This window comes from Pezoporus flaviventris, unplaced genomic scaffold (assembly GCF_033815535.1).
Source record: "Pezoporus flaviventris isolate CSIRO_AGI_PZ_B2104156 unplaced genomic scaffold, CSIRO_AGI_Pfla_v1 ptg000027l, whole genome shotgun sequence".
Taxonomy (NCBI): domain Eukaryota; kingdom Metazoa; phylum Chordata; class Aves; order Psittaciformes; family Psittacidae; genus Pezoporus; species Pezoporus flaviventris.
Window position 1 is genome coordinate 3,453,847 of NW_026892575.1, and position 14,382 is coordinate 3,468,228.

Here is a 14,382-nt window from a genome sequence, read left to right on the forward strand (position 1 = left end):
GGAATCTCTACATGTATCTTTTGTAATAGAGCTTTTTAGAAGTTAGAGGATGAGAAGCACATAGGTTAGAAACACTGCATGTGCACATGGGCTTACACAATGAACAGTGATGCTTTTTGCATTCTATGTTAATCCTGAGAATTCCTAGGATCTGTTTATGCTATCAAGTGAGCAGTGAGTAACGTTTTCATGGACCTACTGTAACTCCTTCTTTATTGAGGAACTAAAGATTTAATAGGCAGTAAATTAGGTAGAAAACAGCCTAAAACTGACCTTGGTAAACCACAGAGCCCATTTCTCCTGTAGGCCTGGAGGACAATGTCTTCAAAAGTTTCCTGTTAGAAGACATCTTTCAGATAGTACTGCAAAAAAAAGTGCAGGAACTTGCAGAAGGACAGTATAACTGTAAGGGAAAACTTCACTGTAGCATGAGATTACAGCAAGGGTGCTGGGAGTACAGCAGATTGCACTAGTGACAAAGCTTTGCTTACATTTCAACACAGTACAGGTGTCAGAGGAAAGAAGAGCCAGGGATGTGGGGTCAGAAAATCTGGATAAAGTCATTATATTGTAAATGTTTCCATGAATACGACAGGTGAACAAGGAAAAGTATCCTTGCAATGAAAAGCCGTAAGTAGGAGCAGACCTGTGGTCCTCTGAGAAAATGACCAACATGCTTCCAGCATGCAGAGTTGCACTGATCCGTCGCTGAGGGCGTCGCACAGAAACACAATTTATAATGTGTCTGGCAATATGAAGTGAAAGTTTACCTATGCTGCCCTCTTCTGTGTACTAGATAAAAATTAAAAAAAAAGATGAGGATTTTTTAATCTATCTTTTCTTATACAGAAAAATTTCGTTTTGTGTCCAAATGTGCATTTATAATGCTTAGAATCATTGCAAGTTATCTAAAGCTCCGGGTGGGGACTGCTAGTGATGAGAATTAAAACATAGCTGCCCTTTTCCTTTAGGTGATAAAGTCTGATCTTGTTTCCCTGTGGGGAAAATTCAAATTCTCTTTTATTTCAACAAACGAAAGCTTGAAGCAGGGAAAAAAAATCACAGTCATGGAGGAAACATGAATTTGAATTAGAAGGCTTTACACTTTTTTATAACCCAGTGCAGAATTTATGGTATCTTTTCCTGTAGTGAGTGATGTAATGGAATCATTTGTGCAAAGTGTGTAGGAATTTGGATGTGAGAGATGTTATAATCTGTTCGAGGAAAAACTCAGAATTTGCCCATTTGGAATGTGCTGAGTTTGGCAAATTCTACATTTACATCATAGCAGCAATAGGCATCTCTGCTGCTTCAAAATGCCTCATTTCCTGCTTTGCCTCTGATGCTATACAAGATACTTAGATGAAGATCTTCAAAATCCTTATAGTACAATTATACTAGAATCAAATCAACTTTCTGATATTCAGTATGAATTGTCAAAGTTCTTTCTGATTTTATTCTTGAGAAAGATTGTAATAATGATTTTATATAATATGCTTCATTACCTACCACTTTCCTTCCAAAAAATACAAACTGATGAGGATCTAGGCTCATGATAAAATACAGAGAACAAGCACAAGCATAGACTGAAGCAACAGAATGGTATGAAGTATGTATCTTATAAAAAGAGGATTATAGACACTAGACTTGAAAAATACAATTTTATGAAAGCAAATGCAGTTCTTGATTTCAAAGCCAGCCCTAACTCAAAAAAGCTGAATCAAAACTCCAGGGCTAGAAGTCTCTCAGTCCTAAACATGAAACTACAAAATCTTCATGCGTATGAAGGACATTCTATACCCAAACCAGTTACAGTGGAGCAGGTATGAAATAACTCTGTTTCCCTGGTCATCATTTCCCTGTTCCTCCCACAGGCAACTGCCCCACATCTAGTGAATACCAGCACCCTGAAATCTTCAGTGAGGCAGTGGCATGCTGAGTTGCTGATCATGTTGGGGATGTGCCAGGGAATTAAAGCTCTAGCTCTCAATCTCTGCATGTCTCATGTGGGAGGGTGGAGTTCCCTGTCAGAGGTTCCTTTGACAGGCACATTATAATGTAAATCTTTGGGCCTTAAGCATTTTGAGAGGACTTTCTTAATTTTCCAAGTCATCAAAGCTACTTACATTCAAAGAAGGATAATGATTCCATTCTCTAATGGTAATGGATTTCAGGAAAATAAACCCAGCATATTTCCCAATTTACAGTTTTGAAAATGAGATCAGAATCAGGCCTCCACGCTTACTCACAGCAGTAATTACCATGAGCCAGGCAAATGCTTCCTTGGAATCAGACTCTCACGTCAAAAGCATCAAGTCTGTGATTTCACTGCCTGCTCATGCACCCTGGGCTGTGGGGTGAAATGGTCTTTATTCAACAATTAATGTCAAAAAGAATATGATGAATACAGTAAATTGCTTTTCCACAAAGGCTCTTTCTTTTCACACTCACCCTTTTCTTTCATAATCTTTACTGAAGAAAGGGTTATATGTTTGCATTATTCTTCTCCCGAAGCACATCGGCACCACCAGAATCATTCAGATGAATCTACAGCCTTCTAAGGTAACAGGCACATGTAGCTAGGCAACCAAAAAGGATATAGTATTTTTCAGGAAGGAGGACTTTGCTAGATGATCTCATATAGATGCAGTAGGGTTTTTTGCCTTATAAGAAGAAAACGTTTCATTGGAGAAATTAGTCTGTTGTCCTGTCATCATCAAGTCATCTCGATGTATAGGCTTTTTCTGATTAGCTATGACAGAAGATAACTATGCTTTGTGTACTGCTCCTATTTATTTCTCTGTGTCTATTGCCTATCTGTAAGGTTTTTTACAAAGATTAAAACACAAATGATTTTATGGCAGATTTCATTAACCCTCATCCTAATTAAAATAGAATGCTTCAATAATTACCAAGTCAGCTGAAATAAATAATAGTTCAGCAGAAAAAGTGTCAGCTTTCAAAAGGATTTAATGAGTGGAAAAGGCATGCTGTTGTATGTACAGTCCATCACTATATGTAGGGACAGGGCTGTTGTGAATGGTGAACACTGGTTTTGTGCTTATGAAGGGATTTGTTTAAATGCAAGTAAAAACCTGACGTGATGTAGCTGGTACAGCATAGGTGTTGATGCCTTTGGTACTCTGGATGACAATGATGAACCCAGCAAACAGAGGATGGCAGAGATCCAGGCCAGCTTCTGCAATCTGGGGAACAACTTCCAGCCTTGAGAGGCAGTAGGAGCTGTGAGATGCTGGATGAAGACAACATCCCTTGTTTCTCATCTGGGTTTGTGCTGGCCAGGTCTCAGGACAGGCACTGACCCGTGTGAAATTGTAGCAGCATCTGCTGTCTGCCCTTACCAGGCCCTCAGCCACACTGGGGTTCACGATCTCAGCTCATGATTTCAGTTATCCCGTTTCCCATTTCTCCTTTTCTACCTCTCGCTTCACGTATTCCATTTTGTACATCTCACTAAGTTGCCAGTTTGTCTTTACATCCAAAAACATGTTTAACTTGCAGTGGCTTCAGGTTTTGTTTCCCAGTCTGGTGCAGCCAGTATGGCTGGGACAGGCCATGCACAGTGCATGTAGGAGATATGTGGGCACCAGGGAACACATTCTGTCCTGGAGTAGGGCAGTCCCTCGCAAGTAGTCCATGTTTGTGAGAGCAAATACCCTGTGCATTGCAGTTTCTGTGGCCAGCACTTTTTCTGGTACAGACCTGAAAGCAGCTGATCAGAGACACTACACCACAGTCTTGGCAGCTTTCACGTATGCATTTCCTTTCTTTGGCATGCTATTTTATTTGTGTATTCCAGAGCCTGTTCTGTAGGTGGCTTCCATTCTTCCCAGCTGGAGCAAGGCACAATTCATACCACGTTCTCTCTTTCATCTAGTCATTCTTCATGACAAAGCAGGGATTGCCCTGTTAGGCATGCAAGCCAAAAAAAAACCCCAATGTATTTGTAGTCAGTGGAAGAGTCAAGCAGCTTTGAAAGGATGAAGATCGGATCACAGTAAAATGTCAGAAGAAGGTACAGTGTCTTTCTAACATTCAAATCAAAGTTCCTGCAGTTTCAAGCACTAGTAGAATATGTTACAAGTGGTAAACTAGTATGATACATTAATTGATGTGTACACAATTAGGATCTAAGCTATAGTGTTCATCCAGCAGTAGAATGCAGAGAACTATTAGTTATATGACTAATAACTGCATTAAGTACTCCTTTGGAGTTAAATTCTTAAAGTACAGATGAGCTGAAATACGTACATGCAAATGGCATATGCATTTAAAGTAAGGCAGTTAGGACTGAGGTTAAAGCTGATACAATGTTTACTTTTTGTTTGAAAAAATAAATTAACTCTCAATGAGTGGACCAATATTATTGTTACCAACAAAAATATATGCGACGAGACGTCATCACTTCCATGCTAAAAATATAATCCAGAGTATAACCTCAATGAAAGCATTCAAATTTGCAGGCTCAGACCCAGAATGGTGAAGGAAGTGGAAGAGGAACAAATTGTTTAAATAACAGCTCCTGTTTCAAGCTGCTGGTCAATTTTGTCATTAATAAGACTCAATAAAATAGCATCTGACAGGCTTTTTGCATTATTGACTTTCATTTTTAAAAAAGTGTCTATAAATGCATTGTTGTGAAATCAGTACCAATTTGAAAAGAAACAATGTGGTTCATTCCTAATCTTCTGTCAACCTAAAAAGTAATTGTGTTCTTAAAAAGTTGGCTGCAGCATCAATAAAACTGTTTTCTGATTTTCAGTAATAAAACTAGTTTTGTTCTGTTAAAACTGTTAGAAAATAAAAAGAAGTGCAATCTATTGGCATTTATAGTTTTTCCCCACAAGCATTTCAGACTACGGTGATGATTTATTTGCCACTTTGCAAGGGAAATAAAAAGCAGTGCTGCTTAGATACTTTCATAATCCTTAGGCAGAGCATGTGCCAGCTCTTCCATTAGCAAAAGTGTAGGCAATCAAGCTGCCAGGCATCCTGGGGTTAAGAAAGCTCCTGGCAATCTACTGAGGTTATTTTGGTCAAGGCCATGTGTGACACATCTGATAGGAACTCAGATGTAACTAATTTGGGAGGGTTAGGAAAAGACGTGCTATGATAAACCATCATCTCACAATCACATCAAAATAACGGGGAGGATCACGTCCAGCAGACAGTGTTTGGCAGTGATGACTTGCCAGTTGCTTGGGTCTTCCTGCTTGGCTCAGCATGGACACAGCTGCTGCCCACACTATTTGGCCACTGCACTTCCAATCTGGCAAGGTGTGCATCTCCTTATGCCAACTTAAAGCATTAGTTTCACATAGATACTTTTCCTCCTCTTGTTTGTGACTTGCCTGCAGGGGGACACTGCTACCACAGCAGTGCAAGGGCACTAACTGGATGGGCTGTGTAACAGCCTAGCAAGAGGAAACAGGTTCACGCTGTGGCCATTTCTTGGCTACAGGCCCCATATGGGAATCTTCCCTTCAGGCAACCAGCTTGTAGGGAACAGGAAACAGGAGGGGTGGGACATGTGTAGCATAAGGTAATGGGAGCTCGTAATTTTCCCTGTAATTTGGAGGATAAAGCCTCCAGCATCATAGAAGCTCCCTGTTCCCCATGTTGCTAGTGGCAGCACAGTGAGGTGTTGTATGCCCTTGCTATTCCCTTTTCTCTTGTCTGCATCCTCCCAAAGCTCCCAGGCAGCAGCGACTCCCCATTTTTCATGTTATATTTATTCCACAGACTTGTTGGAAATGAATTGCCGCTATGTTCTGTCCCTCCAGCCCTGTGCTGGAAACTGAGCTAAATGCAGGCACTGGAGACTGTTTTAACTTCTGTGCCTTTGCATCTGAAGCTTGCTTGTGCTGAAACATGATGCTGAACAGCATCAAAACTGATGAGACACCGAGCAAGTTACTCAGTGATCCTGACGGGTGCGTGGAATCAAGTTAGGAGAGCAGGGTTTCCAACCATTCACCCAACCAGGATGTTTTTATCACTGCAGACACTGCTCCTTTGATCCATGAAGGAAACCTAAGGAATGGAGGTAACCTGCCACAGGATGCAAAAGCTCTTTTACAGTTAGGACATGAAGGAAGAAATAGATGATGTGTGGGCAGCTTACACAGAATGCAATAGCATGTCTCCTACAGCTACTGAACTGTGTTGAACAGAGGGGGCTCAGCTCTTTGTAAAAATCTTGTGTACTTTTAACATTTTGTGGAATGAATTAAAGTTTTATGTGTTTTCTATTACATGTTGTTCTCAACTGGATCAGATGTAAACATAGAGGTAATAGCCTCAGCTTCCCCTGGTTTTATTCTCTTTGTTGATGATCAGCTTTCCATAGGAACATTTGAAAGATTTTGCTATAAACTTTCCTTTTGTATAGGGAAAAAAGTTGACTCTGCCACTTGCTCAGTGTGTATTTATGCCAAACAGTGCATTTCATAAAGAAAGGGAAGGGAAAGTGGCATAGTCGTCCACTTGCAGGGAAATGTTTCTAACAGCTATAAAAATATATAAAAAAAAAGGGGAAACATGTAGCTTATAAATCAAAGCTCCAGAGGAAGACCTTCATCAAAGCACTGTACTGACAGTAAACACATCCATCTTAAGCAGGGTCAGAAGACTGAAATAACTTTCGTTAACCAACAGCTCTGAGCATGTGACACACTGCTCCACCCAAGGAGCACAAGAAATACTGCCATCAGTGTGAAGTTCTTCCAGGCAGTTCAGTTGCATCTTTGGGTACAAAGCTGCTAAGCTGCTTCCCTGCCACTATGAAATTGGGGAACGAAGTCTTCACGCATTTCAGATTGCTTCTACAAGGCAGTAATGGCAGTACAGAAGCTGCTGGGAAGGAGCCTGCCTCCTCTCATGGAGCAGGACTCTGTGGGCAGGCCGAGGTCTGGGCAGCATGGTGAAACTGTGTGGGTCTGCAGCTCAAACACGGCAGGCTACCCGAGTGCACAAGGCAGCCAGTTGCCCTAGGGAGCTCCTGCTGCAGTGTTTGCAGACTGAGAGCACTGAATGCCATTCAGCCACCCATGGAAGGCTCTGTCCAGAGCCTAGGAATGTGAAACAGATGTCTGCCTCTGGCATTCTTCCTGGATTTGAATGAGGCAGCTGCTCTAAAGGGTCACAGTTTCTGATGGAATGTGTCCTGTTGCAAAGCATTCCAGAGGCTAAATTTAGGGGTAGCTTTTTGGAAAAATAAAAGTCTGAAAAGAAGTACTTGTAATAAGTTAATGTTTTCTTCTCTCATTTTCTCTCGATACAGCAGGAGCCAGCTAACAATCATTAAAAGCAGGGAATGGAAGATTTTTGCTTGAACATTATCATTCAGCAAGTACCCAAACTGAGGGAGCCTCTATAGAAGGACCTAGAATCTTGAGCAAAGTAACTGTGGTTTGTTCTTAACCATTTTTATCGTCTCATAAATATAACATCCACATCATTTAAAGCAGCATGCCAGATCTTAAAGCAATAGAATTCTCCAACCCCGAGTAGCAGAAGTCAGACCTTTTCTTTGATATCCCATAATAGTTCCCCATTTTCTGAAAAGTCATCCCCCAACTATAGACTATATATTTAAACAATCTAACCACATACTGTTTCTTCTGAGCAAGTAAATGGTGCAAATTGCACCTCAGGATTACTGTGTACAATGTGCTTCATGGGGCAAGTGCCAAATTCCCAATAAATTATTTGACACTACTATTATGTAGTGGTGAAAGCTAAGCAGAGAGATTCAACAAAGCATAATCCACTATTCTTTCTCTACTTGGAGCACAGGGTGAAGCAATCTGTTGGCAGCTTAGTCATCCTTCTGTTTTCCCCCTGGCACATATTTGCATTCCTTTCTTCCCCAAAATCCAGGAGGGCAAAATTAATTTCCTATTAAAAAAACTCAACCAAACAAAATGGAAAACAAAATCAAACCAACCAAGAATGCTGCCTACAAGCTGTCTACATGCAGTGCCATGGTTGAACTTTCATTCGTGGTGCAAATACTGGCAATGTCAGAACTAATCAGTTCAGCGATGCAGCAAGATAAGCAGGGAGGAAAGATAGTAGTAACAGCTGGACCATTCTGCTCCCTTCACAATAGTACTACTAAATAAATATTGTCTTTATTTACAGTTTCATTCATACATCCAAACAAGTGTTGATCATTCAAAGGAAACTAAGATGAATAAACAGATTAAGACTGCTGCAGAATTAGCTTTCTGTAGAAGACCTATGCAAACTGGGTGCCTCATTTCTGAAAACAGCAAGATTTGCATTTGTTTCTGTCCTATTCTGCTGTGTGATTTTAGATGTCACACTTGGATCACCATTGCCTCAGTTTCCTCAGATGCTCAGTACAGACTAGACTGGCCCACTAGGCTTTAGTTTATAGTGTTCACAAGCTTAAACAGCATCTGAGACCCTCCAAGAGAAAATGCCACTAAAATATCAAGCATTACCATCAAACAGGTGAGCACAATCTACTTTTCTAGAAGTGTATTACTATACAGGTAACTGACAATGATGAAGGTAACATTGCATGTGAGCAGGCACCAACATACCCAATAGGATTTCATTAGGCTGTTAATTTTCCATGTGGTCCATGATTAGAAACAAGTTTTACAAAAATTCAAATTAATTCTGGAATTCTTTTTTTTTTTTATTACCAATTTCTGCCGAATACAAGAGTTGAGTAAATGACACATTTCTCAGACCAGAAGCTTAGGACATGTAGTACTATTAAATCTCAATAGCGTTAAGCAAAACTTGTCATTCAGCTGTCAAATTTTGCAAGGACATGGTACAGAAAATAACTGTACTGTTCTTACTGAAAACTATGAATTATTCTCTCCTGGCAGGCACATGAAGAAAAAAAACCCAACAAAATAACCCACCTCAAAGATTCTGTATTTCCTACCACAATTAATGAGTAATTAAAAACAAATCATACTTTCTATAGGTCTAGGGAATCCTCCATATTTGTGTAATCCAAGGTAATGTAATAAAAGCCATGTAGATTATTCAAGTGTTTACACTTACTGCTAAAATGTGATGCTACTTTGCACACATGAATGTATACAGTTTTTGACATCTGATGCTAAAATTATATTAGCAGTCCAAAACAGTCATATGAATGTAAAGATTTTAACTGCCAATTAGCTTTGTGTACTTGTGTCCAGGGTTCAGCTGTAATGGTTATTTTTCTCCTTCTTAGTAGCTGGTGCAGGACTGTGTTTTCAACTTCAGTCCGAGAACAGTGCTGGTAACACCGATATTTTTAGTTGTTGCTAAGTGATGTTTACTCTGATTAAGCACTGAAAAGGACTGGCTCTGCCAGTGAGAAGGGGCACAGGAAGCTGGGAGGAAGCAGAGACAGGACACCTGACCCAAACTAACCAAAGAGGTATTCCATACCACAGCACGTCATGCCCAGTATATAAATTGGGGGGACTTACCTGAAAGGCCCAGATCACTGCTCCGATCGGGCTGGGTATCGGTCAGTAGGTGGTGAGCGGTTGTATTCTCTCCCATTATTCCCCTTACCATTATTAATTTTGGTGGTAGCAGCAGTGGTTTGTGTTATACCTTAGTTACTGGACTGCTCTTATTTCGGCCTGTGGGAGTTACATTACTTCGATTCTCCTCCCCATGTCTCCGGGAGCAGGAGGTGAAGAAGGGGAGTAGCAAGCGAGCAGCTGCATGGTTCTGAGGTGCCACCTGGGCTTAAACCATACAAACTTGTGAAGTCCATTGTGCAAAATCCACTTCTAAATTGAGTTTATAACTAATTTTGGATAGTGAGAAACTGGATAAACCAAGTTGAAGCCAATCTTTTTAAAGAAAAAGACTTCCTATGCAATGACTAATAAGTTGTAAAAATCAATTTTCATTGTATTTTTGTAGCTGCCTGTAAGCCAATTTCCCACAAACCATTTTTGTAGGAGTAAGAAAACATTTAAGAAAATCAGGGTGATTTTATTTTGAACACAGATATATGTATAGTATAACACCAGCATCAGCACTTACATACGAAATCTGTTTAACATAGTAGAATACCAATAATTTTCCCATCCGGCAATTATGATCGAGCAGACAAACACTGATTCACCACTTCCAGTAAGTGAGAGTTTTCCAAAGCAGCTGCTACACGTTCTTTATCGGCAAGCTGTTTATTAACTGTGCAAGGAAAAAACAAAAAAAAAACCAACAAAACACATTAACCCAGTCAAAACATTGGTATACAATATCTTTTTTAAAAGCATTTTACATTGAGACACATAATCATACTGCTGCTATGGTACTCAAGTACACCACAAACTGCAGACCATAGAATCACAGAATGGGTTGGGTTGGAAGGGATCTGAAAGCTCCAACCCCCTGTCACAGGCAAGGACACCTTACACTAGATCAGTTTGCTCCAAGTCCTGTCCAACCTGGCCTTGAACACTGACAGGGATGGAGATGCTAACTGCATTTAGCAGATGCTAAGTACACTCCAGAGTTGCAGTCTAAGTCAAAGCTACCATGTTACCACAAGTTAAACCAGGAAGCTGTTTATGATCCAGCAGCACAGAGCTATGCATGTGCAGGTGGAACACAAGAAGAATTGTCCCCCTAGCCTCTCCCCATTTTCTGAGTCCTCAACAACCAAGGCAAATCAATGACAGTTGAGAACACAGGTTGCCTGAGGAGATGTTTAGAATACATAGAAGAGTGGCTGGAAAGCTGCTCAGCAGAAAAGGACCTGGGGGTGCTGACTGACAGGGGCTGAACATGAGCCAGCTTATGCACAGGCAGCCAAGAAGGCCAAAAGCATACTGGCCTGTATCAGCAGTAGTGTAGCCAGCAGGGTCAGGGTAGGGATCATCACCCTGTACGGGGCACTGCTGAAGCTGCACCTCAAATCCTGTGTTCAGTTCTGGGCTCTTCACTACAGACATTGACGTGCTGAAGGAGGGCCAGAGAAGGACAACAAAGCTGGTGAAGTGCCTGGAGCACAAGTGTGATTAGGCAGAGACCCGGGGCGTTTAATCTGGAGAAGGGAAGGCTCAGGGGGGGACATTATCACCCTCTACAACTACCTGAAAGGAGACTGTAGTGAGGTGGGGGTTGGTCTCTTCTTCCAAGTAACAAGCAATAGGATAAGAGATAATGGCCTCAAGCTGCGCCAGGTGAGGTTTAGACTGGATATTAGCAAAAACTTGTTCACAGAGAGGGTGATCAGGTATTAGAACAGGCTTCCCAGGAAAGTGGTGGAATCACCATCCCTGGAAGTGTTCAAAAACCATGTAGATGAGGTCCTCAGTGGTGGTTTAGTGGAGGTCTTGGCAGTCCTGGGGTAATGGCTGGACTTCATCTTAAAGGTATTTCCCAACCTAGTTGATTCTGTGATTCTAATACGATACAGAACAAGAAAGACCATACGACAGAGGCCTAAAAACCTTACCTGCATGCTCAGAGACATGTGTTCCTGGTGTAATATGAACATCCAGCTTAAAAAGCACCACAAAAGAAAAAGTCAACAAAATACTGGAAGGTCAAGTTCAAACTACTTAATAATAAAAATTAGTAAGCAGAAGAAAGGAAAAAAGGATATTCTTGCCAATGTATGATATTTCTATATGATATATAGCAGAATAAAGTCTGAAATAAGAATATTCTGCATTCCCACCTGCTTAAGCCTGCTTCAGACAAGGGGGAGCAGCACCAACCTCTCCTCCTGTGCCGCAGAGCACTGAGGGTACCCTGTGTCCTGCTCACCCTTGGCATGACTGCCACACAACTGCAATTCTGCATCAGTATCTTAGCCCACTTCCCTCTCTGGTTCCTGGTGTGTTCCCTCCCCCATAATACTAAAATAGCTCTTGCTATTTTTCACTATAAGTTAGTCAGCTTATTTTTGCCTTTTATTTTTTCCTTCTTAAACACAATTCCTCTCTTCTGCTTTCCACAGTGATTTGATTACTCACCTTAAATCTCTCAGGCAGAGACCTAATCAATTTTACTTTTATGGAGAGGCCGATTAAGGTGGCCATGCTGCAGTGAGGAATGGTGGGGGTGAACTCCACTACCACCGTGCTTTCTGCGTCGTTCACCTGTTAAAACGAACACCTGCAGTGTACAAACCACGACAGTACCGCACCCGCTGCCTTCACCCCGAGTGCCATGCAATGCAGCTCGAAGCCATGCTTGGTTGCCCGTGGGTTTGTTCACTGACAGGGTAAGTAAACCTGCACAGACTGCTGCAGCAGGCCCGCGTTCATGTCAATGATGGAGCGGGCCGGCACAGGCCGCACGGCTCCGCGGCAAGCGGGGACCTCACCTTCACCCGCACTTGCTCGACGACGTTCAGCTCCTCCAGCGTGAGGGGGTGCTCGGGGTCGTTAATGGAGCGGATGAGATGTGTCGTGTTAAGGAAAGCGGCTCGGAGCTGCACCGACCTGGCTCCGCGGTCCCGGCCCGCCCGCCCGCCCTCAGCCCAGCGCGGCCCGGCCCGGCCACCCCGGCAGGATATCGAAGATCTCGCGGTCGTCAATGATGTCGGGCAGCTCATCGTCCTCCTCCCGCGCCGTCACCGGCCGCTCCCCCGAGCGGCGGTAGATGAGCGGGTTGGCGTTCTCCAGGGGCGCCCCGCCGCCCGGCCCCGGGCCTGGGCCCACCATGGCGCCTCTCAGCCCTCCCACCTTGAGTGCGTCCGCGGCGGAAGGAGCCCGGACTCCGATCGTCGCCGCACCGGGAGTGGGGCGGACCCTAGACCGCGGTGCCCGGTTACCCGTGGCGATAGTGCTCCCTGTGGGTGAGCCGTGTAAGTGGTGGTGTGTGCGGGAGCGACGGGGGGAGCTCGGGCGAGTGTCGGGGTCGGTACTAGGGCAGGGAGCAGCGCTGAGGGAGGGTGTTCAGCCGCCCGAGCCTGGCTCGGCTTTAACTAACGTCTGAGGGTGAAAACCGAGTGGCTTCACCGGAGTCAGCTGCGCTGCGGAGTGTGTGAGGGAGCTTAGTGCCGGAGGGGGCGTGCTTGGTTAAAATACAGACCTCATGGCAGCCTTCTGGTACCGAAATGGGCATAAAAGAAATCAGAAGAGGGGCTTTTTACAAGGGCATGTAGTGACAGGACAAGGGGGAATGGCTTTAAGCTGATAGAGGGGAGATTTACATTAGCTATATGGCAGGAGTGAGGGTGGCGAGGCGCTGGCACTGGTTGCCCAGAGAAGCTGTGGCTGTCCCATCCCTGGCAGTGTTCAAGGCCAGGCTGGACAGAGGGGCTTGGAGCAACCTGCTCTAGTGGAAGGTGTCCCTGCGGGGGCAAGGGGTTGGAACTGGATGAGCTTTAAGGTCCCTTCCAATCCAAACCAGTCTGGTATGAGTCTGCTTGCTGCAACAAGTCGTGGTCACAGGTTTAGTATCTTGTTCCCCAGGAGAAAGGCAGCAGTTTCCCCCAGTGGCTGACAGAAAGAAAAGACTTGGATGTTTCAAAAGGTGTTGCAGCTGGAAGAAAATACTTATATTGGGGTTCTGCTGCTCAGCACAGGTGTGTGGGGGGATACCTTAGGTGTGCTTCTGACTGCGTGGAGTTGGGCCACATTGAGTTTGTCTCCATCGGGACCTGTTTACACATCTGCTGATACTTTAAATGTGATTTACAAACTACCACTGAGCAAAGTTTTCATTTATCTCTGCTTTCATCTCTGTTTTGTATTGTATTCAGTTAATACATAGATTACATTGGCATTAAAGTTCACTTCTTAATCTAATCCTTTCTTAAGTTGGTCCTTCAATTTGTGTATGCTGTTTTGGATAATAAATTTTAGGTGGTAAGGATATTTTTCTGGCTGTTTAGGAAGTACAAAGCTGACTGAGCTGACTCATCCTAAGTGGTGAAGATATTGGCTGATTTTAAAAGTGGGGGTTTCTGTGGTTGGTTAGTTTTCTTTTTAATTTTAAAAATGAGAGTTCAGTTTGGCAGCACAAGAAGTCCATGTTCATTGGATCTCAGTAGTGGAAAGTGTTCAACTTAAGTAGCCTCATGGAATCCTACTTTTTCCAGCTCCTCTCTCCCTGCCTCATATATGTGCATGTATGTGTCTGTGCCTGGGTGGATGTATACATGCACAGACAGATGCACACACCTGTTCCCATATATTGAAATCTGCTTTCTGGTGTTGGTCTGTCTTCCTGGTCCACAAGAAGAATCATCAAAAAAATCCCAGGGCTGTTTACATTGGACTGGAACAACAGTAAATGCAACAGGTAGCTACTTATAGACAAAGTGAGATCATGGCCCTTTCCCACTTTTCTGACAGAAGTACATATTCCATAATGTATTGATAAGTAGACCTTGTTTTTTGGCCT

At 43.0% G+C, this 14,382-nt stretch overlaps 1 protein-coding gene across 1 annotated transcript; it reads right to left on the minus strand.

Moving 5' to 3' along the window:
- Nucleotides 1-9,987: 9,987 nt before the first annotated feature.
- On the minus strand, nucleotides 9,988-12,728 carry CIAO2B (cytosolic iron-sulfur assembly component 2B). The gene is made up of 5 exons (XM_061458487.1): nucleotides 12,553-12,728; nucleotides 12,356-12,440; nucleotides 12,003-12,128; nucleotides 11,480-11,525; nucleotides 9,988-10,209 (listed from the first exon to the last, which is right to left on the minus strand). The coding sequence occupies exons 1-5, from the start codon at nucleotides 12,693-12,695 to the stop codon at nucleotides 10,112-10,114; spliced, it is 498 nt and encodes a 165-aa protein (XP_061314471.1). The 5' UTR covers nucleotides 12,696-12,728; the 3' UTR covers nucleotides 9,988-10,111.
- Between the last annotated feature and the right edge of the window lie 1,654 nt (nucleotides 12,729-14,382).